General features: G+C 38.1%; 1 protein-coding gene across 3 annotated transcripts; it reads left to right on the forward strand.

Moving 5' to 3' along the window:
* The first annotated feature begins 1,629 nt into the window (after positions 1–1,629).
* On the forward strand, positions 1,630–13,274 carry LOC128738988 (akirin). 3 transcript variants are annotated; one of them, XM_053834516.1, is made up of 5 exons: positions 1,630–1,790; positions 2,687–2,983; positions 10,457–10,656; positions 10,838–10,994; positions 11,077–13,274. In XM_053834516.1, exons 2-5 carry the CDS (start codon positions 2,773–2,775, stop codon positions 11,085–11,087), a joined length of 579 nt encoding a protein of 192 aa, XP_053690491.1. In that variant the 5' UTR covers positions 1,630–1,790; positions 2,687–2,772; the 3' UTR covers positions 11,088–13,274. The 3 variants fall into 3 exon arrangements, with proteins under 3 accessions (XP_053690491.1, XP_053690493.1, XP_053690492.1); XM_053834518.1 differs by lacking the exon at positions 1,630–1,790 and adding an exon at positions 1,817–2,284; XM_053834517.1 differs by lacking the exon at positions 1,630–1,790 and adding an exon at positions 2,331–2,463.
* Positions 13,275–17,971: the final 4,697 nt, after the last annotated feature.

Here is a 17,971-nt window from a genome sequence, read left to right on the forward strand (position 1 = left end):
TTGCAACACTACCGTGCTCTTTCTTTCGTTTACGCCAAAGAAGGAAAGTAAAAATGTGCGAAATGTAAACAAAACTATTGTTCTCCTTCTTTTGCGTAAACGAAAGAAAGAGTAACACTGGCCATACAGGAGAAGAGTGCCCAGTTTTGATGGATGCAGAGTTGTCAAAAAGATTGTTCGCATATTACGAACACAATTTATAGCGTCCGCCATTATAGCGCGTAAAAAGCTGGATAGACCAAATCAAGGTGACGTTATCTGGCAGATACTGGCGTCTTTGTTTACAAACAGACCGCAGAGTCCAAAAAAGTTTTAGCTGTTTAAACGGCAAGTTTGTTATTTAAACCGAGTTTAAACAGCATTAGGACTAAATTTAAAAGCCATTATGCCTGTAAAATGTTAAAAAACACGCTACAATCGCTATAAACGGAAAGGAAAATTTTCCAAAATATAAACAAGGGAGCCAGTATCTGTCAATTGGGTCCTAAAGCCCTATGTCGTTTTTAGCTTGAATCGATAAGGTTAGGGTTAGAAACACATATTTTGATATTCAATTTTATATTTTTAGGCTATTACCGTAAAAAACCTTTTTTTTTAATTTTGTGAAATTTTGAACAAAAAATAAACATTTGGGCAACCTTATATAGACAAACTATAGTTGTGCATGGTTGTGTCAAGCGGTGTCTAGACAACACGAATTATAAAAAGAAACCATAGTATGTCTTGAAATGTCACGGAAAACTTTTTGTTTACCTTCACGTTCATGTGATAGTGTGTTAAAAAGTCAAAAGTTGCAAAGTCAGGAAATGGCTTGGCAATCGCCACCTAAAACATTTTCTGAGTTTACAGCTCATTTTCCGGTTCGTGTTTGGTTAGAAACGCACAGAAATTTTTGGTCTGCCGTTCGCCCTACTGCTGATTCACATCGGAGTAGCAGAACATACCAATCTGATTGATAATACGGTGCCAGTTTCGGTTGGCGTTTTTTTTTCATACTGTTCTGCGGGGTCGATTGTACCGAGATTATACTGTTGGCCATGAGTTTGACATCGTTTAGTCATTCTTAGCGCAAACTAGATTTGGACAAAGTCTAGCACCGTGAATCGATGGATTGGAATACATTGCCCGAATCAAAACTTTTATACGATAACAAGTACAAATTTGATGTTCCACTTCCTCACGACCTGCTCTAATGTCAAACCAGAGTTGCCAGTGAGAAAAAATTATCATTGTTGCCAGAAACGTGTTATTTTCGTTATGTCAAGGAAGATCTGTAATGTCAAGGGAGAATAAATTACAATATTTTTGTTTTTTAATTTTTTAGTGCTCTGCATCTTTTAAAAAAAGAAAAAACTATACTCTGGTAGTCATAATGGGAAGCTTTATCGTTCCTTCTAAAAAAATCATCTTTTTATCACAAATTTTAGGACCCAATTGACGGTATGATGATTCGGTCTATTTCTTCGGTAGACGCGTAAAATGCCATCTGTCCAACTTTTTATGGGGACAAGCTCAATATGACACTGACAGCTGACTGCCATTCCAATATTGACAGCTTCGTCACTCTTTTTGTAGGCACCCTACACTTCATGTTATTAACTGCGTTTTGAACGTTTTGAACGTTTTGAAGGCACGCAGCAAGAATAAACTTTGTGCAGCCATATTTTTTTCGGGTTATATTTCGTCGCCAAAGCAGGAGCGGAGCTAATAGTGTACGCACAAGTTAAAATTCCAGCTTTCATCATCATTCTAATTCTATTTTGCTCCGGACTGCTTTGAGCATTAAGCAGGTAAATAATGAATGTAAATTTGGGTGTGCAAACTCGGTAGAAGAGCAGACATTTTTGATAGCAAAATTGTGCGAGCAAGTGAAGTGTTTTTCTTCGTCTTTTTTTTCCCCCTTTGGATGTCTGAACTGAAGTAGTGTTTCACCTGCGCTCCACGTAAAGTATGTATTAAATGCATCAAATACGTTATCCTCACAACTGGCAATGAAAGTCGTATTTGGTATCGAGTGAAGCATAGTGTTTTAATATTGGTTGCATGTTCTTCGAAATATAAAAGGTATAAAAGTGATCACAAGGAGAAGAGAAGAAAAATCCTTCGCTATTCGGATAGGTAGGATCTCCGATGTAGGATGAATAAAGTGAATAACAGATGAGAGCAAACGCGGCAACCCTGTAGTGTCTGTGTGATATTTGGTCATTGTAGCAGTAGCCTCTGAAAAGGAATAATCGACAGACGGAGGCCATTGTATTGCTTGCCGAGGCGACAAAACTATTACGTAGGTTTAAAGTAGCACGAAAAGAACAGCAAAATAGTGTCAGAAGCAGGACTGGGTGTGAAACAGAAAAGAAATCTGCTGAGGTTTTCGTTGACTGAATTTGATGCGTTTTTTCATACTTCTGTGCAATATTTAGCGTACAAAAGTGAAAACAGGAACAGGAAAACCTAGCTAAAAAGGTAGAGATAAATTTCGAAATACAGCGCAGTGTAAAACTGTAACAGTGCATTTATTTTGACAGCTGGTAAAAGCTAAATTTCGAAAATTATTTCATGTGCAAGTGCAGAGTGCAAAATTCCTTCGCCACTAGTTAACCTTACTTTGGCTGGTTTTTCCTAACAGAGAATAATAAATTCATAAAAGTTCAGTGTAATTTTATTATACTTTTGTATTATAATTTAGGGCGGTGCTAAACACAGAGAGTGGTAAAAGCCTCATATTTTTATATAAAGACTGAAATCTTCCTTCAATAATCAACCTACCACATAATGGCTTGTGCAACGCTAAAACGTTCACTCGACTGGGAAAGTCTGAATCAAAGACCAGCGAAGCGCCGGAGGTGTCATCCTTTCGGTAACCCCAGCAGCAGCAACGCCCAAAATAGCCCGTCAGCATCTTCCTCTTCGGGCAGTACGATGCGCGTGATGGAACCGAAGCCTTCGCCATTCGCTGAAGCAGCTTGCCCAAAGCTGACCCCAGGTATGTGTAATGTATGCAAGGAATCTAGATTTTTACAACAAACAATAAGAACGGACGGAAATTTTGCAATTGAATTTATGTCGCGTGTACGTTCTGCATTGTCGACAGTTATTACTTTATGGCAATATTGATTTCGCACTCTGGTAAAACCCATCAATCAATATTCTTTAATTTGTTTTGAATTTTCTTAAAAGTTCCATAAAATTACGATCACCCATCCGATGTTTTATGGGCTGCTTGTCGGTGATCGATCAAGCTATTTAAATCTACAAAATTTATGAACCGAAAAGAATGTGTATTCCAGTGTTAGGATGCATTCATTTATTAAACACTAGCTGAGCCCAACTTTACTCGGGGTCCATTTGTCTCTCAGCCACTGGTTCATTTTTAATTGTAACGAAAATTCTCAACGCAAGAAACAGAACTCCTTTTGTCAGCTAACCTTTGTCCTGGTGTCCCCTAGTTGCTCGTAAATCTGTCTTCTGTTCGGTAATCCGTATAATAAAGCAAGAGAAAGCCTTTTTACGTTTTTTAGCCATTGATAAGGCCACCCTATTCCCCCCCCAAAATCCCCAATTGTACAACTGCTATTGTTCCAAATGCAAGACAAACACACCCGCTTACCCATTTGAACCTACCTCCCCTTTGTAAGAGACCACCTTCCCCCTTTTGACCGTCTCCCTGCGCTGGGATGTGTGCCAAATTTGATGAACAACCCTCCCCGTTAGCTCCCTCTTCTGTCACGTAGTTAATTATGCATCTGCTCTTTATAGTATTTAAAATGGAGGCGAAACAAAGCTTTTTTTTCTATATATCCCCCTTCGGTGGATCCCTCCCACTCTATTATCGCCCTCCAGAACTTCCCCGCCTTGTTGTATCCCAGTCACTTGCGCAACTGCATTCGGTCAAAATACAAGAGAAACGCAACCCCTTTTACGTATTAGAACCACTCCCGCTTGTTAGGGATCACCCATTCTCTTGTAAACCCCATGTCAAGAAACATGTATGCCAACTTTGGTTGAGAACGCTCAAGGCATTCTGGAATTATGGCGGGACGATCACTTGTATATACATAGTATATAGATTGATATATTTATCTCTATAAAATTTAAGATATAATTATAAAATCATAAATAAATGATAAAGAAAATGAAGGAAATTGTAATCCTGTTCTAAAATCCGACACGGTCAAATTTGTCAAAAATTGAAATTGGGCTCTTGCAAAAGTTGAATGCATATAGAGCTATAGCGAAGAGTAGAAAAGTATGTAACTGTAGAAGCACGTAGAAGGGTGCAGTTAGATAAACATTTGTGAATTTGGCGCGGCGCGGCGATTTTTTTTATAAAAATTTACAAAATATGCAGTATCTATTTACTTCAGTAGCACTTTACTTTATTTTACTTTAGCGGCGCCGGTCCGTTATCGATCCTGCGCCGGACGAATTATGGTCCTCCAATACTGTCCGGACACATCCATTGGGTGCAGCGTCTGCCCCGAGGTCTACGACCTTTTCTCTGCTGAAAATAGTTTTGATTACTCTTTCGTTGGGCATTCTGGCCAAGTGCCTAACCCACTTTAGCCTTCCATATATATATTCCATATATTCCATTATATTACCTTCACTATATAAACACATTTGTATACTTGAAACAGTTCGTGGTTTATGCGTCTGCATCACATTTCATTTTCCATTTTGCCACCAAGTACCGAACGCAGAATTTTATACTCAAAAACTCCAAGTACTCCTTTTCAGATGGTTACATATTCCGTAGAAGGTCAAATTTGCGGCTACAACTCGTCGTTTTACCTCGCGGCTTACACCCTTGTCACATGTCACGAGTGTATCGAGGTATATGAACTCCTTCACTACTTCATATCTTTCCTCATTCAGCACTGTCTCGGCACCAACACCATCTGGGCTTTTAAGTTCCACGCCAGCAACTGTGTACTTCGTTTGGGCGGTGTTAATGGTAACCGCAATCTCGCTGCTTCCCATTTAAAAGGCCTAAGGCACAGAACAGAAGTGGGTTCGAACAATTCGGTCTCCCAAAAATGGTAACAGAGTCTCTTTTGCTTATATTTTTCTTTGAGCAGGTTGTCGGATAGAAAGGAATAACAGTAATATAAGCAGAACGCTCACTGCCTATCGTGACTATATGCTTTCGCGTGCTTTCGTCTGCATTCGTATGTGTTCGTGAGTTTTCGTGGAAAACGATACCCGCTAGTATCTATAGAAGGTAACATGTACGTGTTCGCATTCGCACTGACGGCATTAAACGATCTCTTGCACACTCATAGAAATGCCCGTATGTACGTGTGGGTGAAAATCTGCCAAAATGTTTTAATCTCTCGCGCTCTTTAAGAAATTCCTATTCAGCTTCAACCCTATAATAAACTTTTGAAGGTGGCAGCAGCTTACGTTCGTCAACGCGAATTTTAACTTTCACTTCTGTTTTGTGCCTAAGGGGCCGTCCAGATACCACAAGGAAAGAAAAATACCAATTTTCAACCCCCCGTCTCCCTCCATGGACAAACGTGGATATTGACTCAACTCCTACCCCCTCCCTGTTTGTCTACGTGCAAAATATAACAAAACAGAAATGCATGGTACTAAATTTGCTTTTCAACTTGATTTATGCAGTATTCATTAAAAAAGCTTACGTGAAAAGAAGCTCCAGTCTAACGGCTCCGACACAATGCATATGGATTTTTAGTCGCTGTGGAAATTTAAGTTTTTCCTAGGATTTTCTGTCAAATTTCCGCAGCGCATTAAAATGCAATGCCAGGTGTTAGGACCCGAACACTATAAACCGAAGTTCTTGTCTACAATGAATTTTTATTGACCGCAAGCAACTCCGTTCCAGCTTGACATTCGCTGGACGATTATTCTCCGTCAAGAATATCCTTGTCTAACCAGAGCACCTCAGCTTGGCCGTCTACTTCAACACAATGCAGGACCTTTCCGACGCCATGTGATTCGTAAAATTTTCTGAAGGCGAATTCTTTCGTAATGCTCGGTTCATCTGTTTACGTCTAAGTTTGCGGCAACAGATGCCTCATCAGAAGATAAAACTTTATTTGAGCTTAAAAACAATCACTGATCAATGATTAATGCCAATATGTATAATTAATTCAATATTTCTGTTTCTAATTTCTGTTTTTGACATGAAAAAAAACTTGTCTACGTGGACATTTTTCATACTCCTTCCATGGACAAGCGTAGACATTTTCACACCCTCATCCCCTTCTAAACTGTCCACGTGGTATATGGATGGCCTTTAAAGATCAGTTCCACTGCTCTACGATATATTCCGATGAGGTCGACGTTATCCAAGAAACCAAGATTTCGTGATGATGTTCCTGTTCCTTTTCACGTTTGCTTTTCAATGCAATGTTGGCATCCCCTTGCTTCAGTTCATCCAACGTCATGAAAGCCCCCCATGACTTTGACCCATTCAGCTTCGCATCCAGGGAAAATAAGGCCATCCAACCACTCCTACGGTATTTGTTCTTTTTTGCAGATTATGACAATGACTAGTACAGGGTCAGTCCCGGCGTAGTGGTTAGCATTCACGCCTCTCACGCCGAGGACCCGGGTTCAAATCCCAACCCCGCAGAAGTCACGAATGGCCCAAAACTGGTTTAAGTGACTATAATCTAAACAAAAAAAAAAGAGTAGTATCTTTTAGGTTTCTTAAATAACAAACGAAGATAAAGTTGTTTTAAAAGTCATAATTTAGTTGTCTTCCCGAAAAAAAATTTACATTAAATTTTGTAGTAGAAACGTCTACAACAATTTTTATTGTGGACATTGAAACTTATGATAAATTTATTGTAAAAGTGTCTAAAATTCAAATTTTATACATATTTGTTTCTAATTTTTTTGCAATAGAATAGGCCATATTTCATCACGAATTTACTGCCTCCTTTAATTACGTACAGTAAGTTTGATGGTTTGGCTATCTTTTCTGACGATAAGTTTTATTGTTTTTACTGTATTTTGTACCCTACTGTTACAATTATTTTTATCTTCGTGTTATGGTAATTTTTTTCCGGGTAGATATTTTAAGAAAAGTTGATCAAGTTGATCAGCAGTTCAGTTCATGTCCGCCAGCTCCAGTTTTGCGGGCAGCCAGTGTTCGCTAGATCTTACTGCACTTGGTCTAGCTACTTCGCCCCAGCGTATCCGTCCAGCCTTAGCCACTTTCTGAATATTGTTTTAACCGTGGAGGCGAGCGAGTTGTTCATTTCTTCATACACTGTCCTGCACAAAATGACCTTCATTGTCGATACTATCATATGGGTCGACGAACTTGGTGTTCGCGACACTGTTAGAGCAAATATTTGGTTCGGTTAGATAGCTTTCCACAAATTCACTTTCCAGCGGAGGTAAATGGTGAGAAAGTAGGCAGTGTTGAGAATAGTGATCGCTCGGTATTTTCCAAATTCTAACTTTTTAACCTTTTTTGTATATTGGGCATCCAGTCCAGTCCTCCGGTAGCTGTTCTGTATCCCACATCCTGATTATCAGCCGAGCCAATGTTAACAAGCTTCGCTGCGATGCCTTCTCTGCTTTATTTGCTTGAGCCGCCTAATGGCGTCGATCATTTCACCTATTGTGAGGGTCGGCATATATCTATCATCCATCATATTCCGCCATTCAAGTACTCATTGTAATGCTGCTTCTATTTCAATTTGATTTGATTATAGCTAGGGTGATTTACATATTTTGTTCAGGCGTTATGTGTACTTTATTTTGGACTGCTCCCAGTGCTACCATCTATTTCTCGTCAACTAAATTCTCATCTAGCTAATTCCCGATATTACTCGGGGCCCTTTGTCTCGCTCACTTGTATATCTGTTATAACAAAAATTCTCATAATACAAGAAACAAAACCCTTTTTCTTCATTTGAATGTGTCTATTCACTTTGTCAGTTCCCCTCCTGTTGTCTCCTCGCCACTTGTAAATCGGTCTTCGTCTCGGTAATCTCTTTAATTTAAATCGACACAAAGCCTTTTTTACGTTTTTGAACCTCCCCCTTGTAATCGCTACCTTATTCCTCCTTTCAGAATTCAGCAGCTAGTACAACTGCTATCGTTTCAAACGCACCCCCTTACCCATTTCAACTTTTCTCTCCCCTTGTAAGAGACCGTGCCCTTCTTTTGTAAACCCCTCTGTATTCTTTTATGCCAAAAAACATGTGTATGTGTTTGACAAACGACGTTTGATGAAGAACAGTGCAGAAATTCCGAAGCTATGGCGAAACGTACATTCATGCTCACGTTTTTCGTTCCTTTACCTGTCGGTTTCTTCCCAGTCAGCTCCCCCTTCTGTGGCGTAACTAATTATGCGTCGATTTGCTCTATGAAAATCCCTATAATGAAAATAAAACGAAGGTTTTTTTTATGTACCATACTCCTCGGTGGAGCCCCTCTCTTTTCACTTGCACAACTGTAATCGGCTTCAATGCAAGAGAAATGCAACCTCTTTTACTTATTTGGACCTAACCCCTTTTTGGGGATTCCACCTTCTGTTAACCTTCCTAGTGCATTGGGGTCGTTTTCGACCCATCGGCATACTTACAAAGCTTGATACTCAGTAACGGAACGAGCTAGAGACTTGAAATTTTCTGACTTTTCCTAACTTTGGAAAACTAGCATTGTGGGGGAGTTTCAGCTTTCAGCGACATCTAGAAGAACCACAGCAAAAAAAGTTACATATTATGCATTAAGGGTCGAAAACGACCCAAGTTTTGAAATTGCTCTCATTCATCCATTTTCAATCCGAATTTTATTTTCTTTGCCTCATGTGAAAGGTATGGCCAAAACCTGGCACCCAAGGTGTATTAGGGTATATTTGATGACTAATGGCCACTTCTGCGTTGGTTCCGGAACACCCACTACCAGGTCCCGGGGACATTTTTATACTTTGAGGTAATTCATTTTGCGGCACATCAACATGTCCCCCGGGACCTGGTAGTAGGTGTTCCGGAACCGACGCAGAAGTGGCCATTAGTCTACAAATATCCCCTAACATACCTTGGGTGCCAGTTTTTGGCCACATCGTTCAAATGAAGTAAAGAAAACGAAATTCGGATTGAAAATGGATGAATGAGGGCAATTTCAAAACTTGGGTCGTTTTCGACCCCAATGCATAATATGTAACTTTTTTCTAATGCATTAGGAAGGTTAACCTCCCAGTGCTGATTCCCTTATATCAAGGAACATGTATGTCAAGTTTGATGAAGAACCGTCCAGGCGTTTCGGAGTTATGGCCTCCGGCCCTGTTATGAACCCCCCCTTTTGTCAACCCCCCAGTGCTGATTCCCTAATATCAAGGTCGGAACATGAGGGCCAAGTTTGTTGGAGAACGGTCAATCCGTTTTGGAGTTATGGTGGCACATAGAAACAAACTCACGTTCACTTTTATATATAGAAGATAGATAGATAGATGACCTGTTATTGAGATTCCCAACAAATTCTTCACTTCTATATCACATAATTGCTACGTACGTGATTAAGGTTTGTTAGCTTGGTTGAATCACTTCTTCTTCCGTGTGAACCTCATAATGCGCCGGTTTCAGGAAGCATGGTAGATGCCCGTGGTTGGAATCTCGTTGTCTCGCCGGAGGACCAACGTTGACGACCAGTGTTTTAAATTCCGAGCACTGCCAGGACATGTACAGATATAAAACTCTTTATTTTACCGAATTAGAGAAGCTCACTTCCCCTGTTAGCATGCGACCAGTAGCAGCGCCATTGTTTATTCATATTTCAGTTAATACCAACAGATGGTAAGGGTTTTCGATAGCTCGAATTCCAAGGTTCACTAAGTAAAAAAATCTATTGTAACTTAAATCCAGTCATTCGCTAAACTACTATGAGATATATGATCTTTTTTGTTTATTAGTAGAAACCAATGATATACAAGTGAAAAATGAAGCATTACATTAAGTTTTAGTACTGCGAAACAAAGTATTTTTCGATGCATATTTTTTATTAACTGTACCCACGTGTGTTGCCATTGCCACGCGTTCAACTTTAAGCGAATACCAACCGTACCTTCTGTAGTAGATATTTAATTCAAGTAAGTATTTTATTGAACTTGCACACAACATTGTGTTGCCTTTGTGGCGCTGCTGGTGTTTTCGTTACAGACCGAGGATAAGGCTCTTATGTTATTAGATTTTTTATTTACAATCTAAACTACTAGAGCTACTAGAGATTATTGCTTGAACTCGTAAGAATGGGAAGTTATCTTCCTTAGCTTTCATGTGATACTAGTGATGTCACATGATGTTATAAGCTTTTATCAGAACTCAATAAGGAAAAAATATTTCTTCAATGAGTTTTTTCCTTTGAAAAACTATGTAATCGACTCATACTACATTCAACTAATTCACATGTTTGAGTTTATGTTCAGGTAGTTAAAATAAACTGTTCTGTAATTCTTTCCTACACCTATCTGCAGAAAAAATGGCCCAAAACATCACCGAAGAGATCAAAAGACTGCACCGCCGTAAGCAGCTGACATTCAACACAGGCACCATGGAGCGAATGCAGGACTCAGAATCAAGCGGTTCCGAAATGGGTCCGGATAGCCCGCGTAGACCGGAAAGTCCACCGAGTATGGTGAAGAATCCGGAGAAGGCGCTGTTCACATTCAAACAGGTACAGAGTTGATCTCAGTTTTACATTTTGAACTTCAATAAACCCCGCTAAAGTTTTTGTATGTCCAATATAATCTGTAACCCTGTGAACCTTTTGTGCTACCAAGTAGACTCATTGACAATTTTCGAACAATATCTATCTTTCGGAATGCAATTATTATATGATTTGGAAATTATTCCAGGTACAAATGATCTGTGAGCGTATGCTTAAAGAAAGAGAAGATGCCTTGCGAGAACAGTATGATGCCGTTTTGACCACCAAACTTGCAGAACAGTATGACGCATTTGTGAAATTCACATACGACCAAATACAGAGACGTTACGAAGCGGCACCCAGTTGTAAGTATCATAAGTGTGCTCGTTCGTACATCATCGGATTTTAGAAATTACTGATTAATTTTTTTTGTTCCAAATGTTACAGATCTCTCCTAATCAACATGTTGACAGAAGTTGCAATTGCAGTAATAATTGAATGTTAATACGCATCCACTCAATGCAGCAGCAACAACCATACACACAAATCTAAACGTTTGAATATCTTTATATCTATGTCTTACTGAATACAGCTTTTTTTTATTTGTACTGGTTTCTATTCTTCATCGTACCTATTGATGTGTTAAAAGCGAACAAAGATGTAGGTTCTGTACTAATCCAATCGATGAAACAACTACACCGTGCTAGTTTTTCATTCGTTCGTAAGCATATGTTGTTAAGTTCCACTTAACAGATCTTCAGGATAAAAGTTAATTAACTTTTCGATCCGTACCTAGTTTCGAGTACTTTAGGAGAAAATATCCTTTCGCAAACCATTCTTAGTACTATTATACAATTGAGGAAGACAGTCCAATAGCGGGCATCAATTTGAATGCTACTACAATTGAAATTGAAAAATATAACCCGAAAACTATTCGATCAATAACTAAACTGTTGGAGCCAGCAGTAGAATCGTTTTGTTGATCTGTTTATTCGTCGTGCTTCTTGCTTTACTCATTTATTTGCTCGGAAGAGCACGGTTCCATATTGGTTCCATAGCAAAATTTATTTGTTTAAGGGTTTTGTTTCGTTAATACGTAGAATAATTGTAATGCTAGTTTCATTTGTTCAACCTTTATTGTCTCTCTTATTGATTTTGTTCGTTTCCAACACTGTAGTCAATTTCCTCTTCAAAGTATCTTCAGCATAATTTCAATTTTTGTGTACATTTATAAATATCTGATGAACTACTTTACTTTGTACAACAGTGTTATTTTGCAATAAGCCCAATCAATTCCATTGAACAGTCATTTAGTATAGTTTTTTTCGGGAAATATTTAAGCTAACCTACTGACGTGGAGCTACAGGATAATGTCGCGATTAACTAAAAATGAACTTATCAAATCACTCGATGAAATATCTTGTGATGAAGGGAAATAAACTAAAACAAATTATCTCACTGTGTAGGGAAACTTGATAATATTAATAAACTATGAGATGGTAAAAACTAGTGGTCAGGCGAAAATGCATAATTCACAGATAACATACAACATATACATTTATACATATGGAACTATATATATATATATTTATATATACATATAGAAGCAGACATAACAAACGAATTAAGAAGAAGCTCGCAACCAACTAGTAAACAGAAAAATCTATTTCAAAAAATATGCAGAGGAATACAAGAAAATGGTTCATAAAAGTTAAGTTTTTATATAAATTAAGGCATACAGTAAGCGAGAGAGAGATAAGAATAGTTGAAGCAACCCCTAAGGAACGTCGATATATATTAGTATACAGACTAAACAGAAGCAAAGCAAATGATTGCGCGAATGAAAATTGAAAGAAAAAAATACAAAAATTAAGCTTATATTACGAACAGTAAGACGAGTAAGTTAACGAGTAAGCGTTTATATACATATGTTTTATATAAAACAAGAAAATGTAACAAAATATCCTTCAAACCAATAACTAATCGATTTGCGATGAAAAGCAGCAGGTAACACTACAAAAAAAAAACAAAATCATAAATGGTTCCGATGTCATTGCAAGTAACTCATTCGAGCACCTTTATAGCATCAAATAGTGCATTAAAAGCAGCAGCTGCTACACTGCTAATAAGTAAAAAACTACCTACCTTAGCCAAAATAAGTCACATCAGCGAAAGCATGAAGAAATAACCCTTTCCCTACCGTTACGCAAATGTACGAACCACTTGATGTTTAGTCAAAGTAACTAAAAAGGTAAGCACATTGCAAATCAACAATCAACAACAAAATAAACATACCATTCACCAAAGCGAAAAATAAGTGTCGAAGAGCAATTCTTCCGAGACTAGTAACAAGCAAGCAGAACATAGAACATAGGTCAGCTGGCATAGTGCCTAACACACCCGTACAAGGCAATAGCGCGACATTTGAAGAACAGTGACAGCGAAGGTAATGTGACCATAGAACATGTTGGGGTTGCACAGGTACGTAAGGATGATACTAAAGTGGCAATGCCCCGAATAGGGAACACAGTAATCTTAGCGTTACTTGTTATTGCTCTAAGCAGCTGGATTTTATGAAGGCAGAAGATGGAAAAAAGATTCATGCTAACCAAACCACATGAAAATAAAGTGCAGTTTGCTAAGTCCGTAAGTAGACAGTGCTTAATAATTATCGATCGTGGATGATGTATCACTTTCTTGTTTATTAAACTGCCATAGTACTTCACGTAGCAATGGTGCAAAAGTGAATTATCCCGGTTGGCATATCACAGCATTGTTGGATATTTTTTAATCCAGCCACATATTTACCTCGATTCTGCATTTCAATCTGATCCGTTTAGCATTCCGTTCGATATCTATGTGTTATAGTAGCATACGATTTAACACTGATCAGAAGGACTCTGATCGGGATACAGAATCGAGACGAATGATTAAATTGTTAAAACTGAAACTGTCTTCGAAATTACAAAAAAAAACTTCGTCGCAATTATAACTTTCTGCACGCTCGGTTGTATAAAGTTTCTGATAACTTTTACGAGTAAAAATTAATTATGTTTGGATAGTTTTCTATGAAGGCACGTCTACCATTAGTCAAGAAGAAAATGCATCGTGTTCGTGATATTTTTACCTTTATATTTTTTTTTGTGCGAGTTGATGAGCTGCAGCGTATTGCTAATTGGGTCTCGGCCCGACTCGCGAGTTAACCAAACAAGATAAGCCGGCCGAACTAACCTAGGTTGGTCGATTGAACGTCGTTCCTCGGACCAAGAGGACTTAAGTTGCCCGAATTAGGCTCGAGATTAATGTCGGTGAATCGTCTTGTCGTGGTCATCGTATTCAGTCGTCTCTTCACTCTTGTCCTATATTAAAAAAGCCGCCGTATTTCGAAATATGTTGTAAAAAAAAGAACCGCGATAATTCAAAAATCGTCATAAAATAGACCGTGTCAATTCAAAAATGGACGCAAAAAACCGCATTAATTCAACCGCTCAAATTTAAAAATCGCTGAAAAAATCACGTTAATTCGAAAAATGATGTGAATTAAATGTCAAATATCATCATAAAAAACCGCGTTAATTCAAAAATCGTCATAAAAGACCGCGTCAATTCAAAATCGTAAAAAACGTGTAAAACGAGCCTTGAGTGTATGTAAGCACCGGTTGTATGAGATTAGCCTGTATATTCGAAAATTTTCTTGTATGACCAGTGATTACAAAAATTAAGATCTAAAATACACCTTTTTATAAATTTATGTAATGGTAATGGTACTAACCAACTATAATTTGTTAATTTATATCAAAAAATATTACGCACATGCAAGATTTACGGTGGCTCGAGAACTTCGTGACAAAGTTGAATTTATTATACCTGAAAATAAAAATCAGGCACAATGAAACGAGTCAATATAGTCCCTAAGCTGATAAGCATTTCCTCCTATCAACGCTAATATGCAGAGATATAGCGCCCTACACGCTTGCCTTTATAATATTATTAACTTTTAAAAATATCAAACTTTTATTCGTATTTTTTTCAGGTCCATGAAATCTACCTGTATAGAAATAATCTTAATCCTGGATACCACGAGCACCAACACGTAGGGTACGGGAGGATATTTTCCGCCCATTAAGCGATTGCATTTATTTTTTCGGCCTAGTTCTAACGGAAAAACAGAGGGGTTTGATGTTCTTTTAATAACAAACAGTAGATTACTAACATTTTTGAAAAAATATTTATAACATGTTAAAGTTAAATATCGGCAAAGTATAAATAATGACGAAAGAGAAAATAGGCCGAATTTAGAATGCCGAAAATTTCCTCGCGTACCCGTACCTATATACCAAATCGTAGCACAAATTTTAAAAATCATTCCGTAAGTAATGCTTAATAATTGGCTTAAATCATCTAAACAGTATACTGAAGGGAATGCCGCCAAAACTTGGCTGATAGGATTATGCATGTTCGGATAAAAATTCAAGACCCGAGGTGAGTTATATGCTTCATAAGCTATAATTCCACATTGTATTAAGTATTTCTATTTACTGTAATATTCCGACAATAGTTGATCCATCGCCTTACTGGTATGAATAGGATAGTAGAATTTTGAATCGCCATTATAGTTTTGTACCGTCTGATCGGTTTGGATTAGCGTGGCAACATGATTGTAGCTCTAAAATATTGGAAAAAATGCAACATGTGATAAGTGGAGCTTGCAACTTATATTTAAGAACCATAAAACTTTAATTTATTAAACTTACGGCATATACAGGTCTAGGTCTACGTCTAATAAAACAGATGACACCTTGAGCTTATTAAATAAATAAACGGGACGGGAATGGAATGGATAATCGAATGACCTTGGATGGCTGGCGGATAGTGCAAGCATGCTGTCAGCCAATTTTGACATTTTATGCCGAGGGGTGAAATGACTCTTAAATGATTCTACCTGTAAATTGGTCGGATTTAGTTAAAGTTAGGTGGAAACTACTCAAAATGCCCTTAAAGTGTACAAACTCAGATTTTGAGTAGTTTTTCAACCAAAAAATTGGTAGTAGGAACTTAAAATTGCGTTATTTGTCATAGAGAATAATTCAATTATCGGTAGCAAGTCGCCAAAATTGGTTGAAATTTTTACCCAAAGTTTGAGTTTGTACACTTTAAGGGCATTTTGAGTAGTTTCAACCTAGCTTTAACTAAACCCGACCTATTTACAGGTAGAATCATTTAAGAGTGTAGGAAAAGCAACCCTCACTCGGTTTGTTTACGCTTGCGACATTCGCCCTTTTGTTAATTCTATCTTCATGTTTTTGGAGTCAACATCTGTTGACCAACATTTGAAAGGGGCGGATAAGCCAACTATCAAACAGAACGAGTGAGAGTTCATTTTCCTATGCTGCTCCAGCAAAAAATAACTCTCACCCGTTCTGTTTGACAGTTGGCTTATCCGCCCCTTTCAAATGTTGTTCGACATCTGACCATTTGCGTAAATGAAACAGCATGACACCGCTATACGTTCTGTTGGTTTCACTCTGCAAAGCCGGTATGCTGGCAGACGGGTAGTATTTTCAAATCTTATGTCGAATTTGTTTATTCAATCCGGGTTGAAACTGGATGAATTTTATCTGTCAGATAGGAGTAAATGAACACAAAAAGTTTATCCAGTTCCAATCCGGATTGAATAAACAAATTCGACATTAGCTAGATTTTAGCAAATAATACCCACGCCGGCAGTAGATGTTGGCTATACTGTCAAACACATTGAGTAGGGATATAGGGTTGCCAGTCCCTTGATGATCAACGCACAGCAGTATATAATCCAATAGGGTTTACTCTTGGGTTTTCCCGGTTTGCCAGTACATATTCGCTATGACGGCGCCGCAGTGGAGACACCTTCATTAGTTTCGAGTTTCGTGAAGCAGAATAGCGATTTCTTAATGAGTGCAAAGACAGAAACATGTCGGAAATAATTTTCACGCATTCAGCTACGGGCAGTTCTGTAAGTGTAAAAGAGGTCGTGCGGTGCCGTCAAAGTGAATTGGTTAGAAATGGAAAAGTATTGGTAACTCATACAAGTTTTCGGCTGGTAGTTCTTTAGGAAAACTCAAATAAGAAATTAAATTGGTCTTATTTTGATAATATTTTACGCTAAGCATACTTTCGAATTTCTCACAAAAGTCGACCAACATTTGAAAAGGGCGGATAAGCCAATTGTCAAACAGAACGAGTGAGAGTTCATTTTCCTATGCTGCTCCAGAAAAAAATAGCTCTCGCTCGGTCTGTTTGACAGTTGGCTTATCCGCCCTTTTCAAATGTTGGTCGAAAAAAGTAACTCATGACGTGTCATTTTACATGCAATAACCCAAGTAACAATTTCAGGCTGATCAAACGCTTTTATAGCCGGTTTTATTCAACCTGTGGCTGAACTATGGTTTAGGTTTAGAAATAAAAACCTTTTTTCAGCTCTTAAACATCTAAATCTGGTGATTTTATCAAGCTTCAAACTTGTCAAAAGCTGCTTTCGAAGCTGCGATGAAGCTTAATAGAGGTTTTTTGCGCGCTTTTAAATAGCCAAGTTGCGCAATGCTGTCAATTCTATTCTTAGAACGAGAAATAGTTTTACAATATGCTCTTCCAGCCGCTTAATCAACGGCTCGTGAACCTTTATGCAGCCAAAAGAAAATCTATTTTTAAATTTAAAAAATGGAACGCGTCTATTTTATTTTGCCGTGAACATTGTCGAACGCGATATTCTTCATTTCGGATAACTTTAATTCATATAAGTAAAGCTAGCTAATTAAAAATGCATGTCTTTTTTCCGGGAATTGAACCCGCCATCTTTTGATCCATAAGCACTCACCGTATGATCCGCCCCATTTGCATCTGCAGAAGAGACAGTGAGAATATCTTTACACCTGAAGCCTAGCCCGTCTAGCGTGAAGCAGTCGATAATGTCGATAACTGACAAACTTTTGCTGTCAGCCGAATTGCGAAATTCTATGATCTGACAGTATGTGTGCTGTGAGCCGAAAGAAAACTTGGTAGAAGTTTGTAAAGCCACTTTAACACCCTTAAGCAGACTTAAAGTAGTTTGAAAGCTGTAAGCCAAATGAAAGCTTGCACTCTACATTTTAACACCTTTAAGCAGCCGTAAAACGGTTTGATGTTTATGGCTGTTTAGAAGCAGATTGTTTAGCAGAAAAATCCACTATTAAGCTTTTTTGTCAGGTTTTGGGAGAGAACTGGTTTGAAAAACTTCAAGTAGCTTAAACATCGCTTATTTAAACTCCATTTGAGTGCTTACTTTATGCAGCTTTGATCGCCTTAAACCAACCCGTAAACAGCCATT

Source organism: Sabethes cyaneus, chromosome 2 (genome assembly GCF_943734655.1).
Source record: "Sabethes cyaneus chromosome 2, idSabCyanKW18_F2, whole genome shotgun sequence".
In the NCBI taxonomy this organism is placed as follows: Eukaryota; Metazoa; Arthropoda; class Insecta; order Diptera; family Culicidae; genus Sabethes; species Sabethes cyaneus.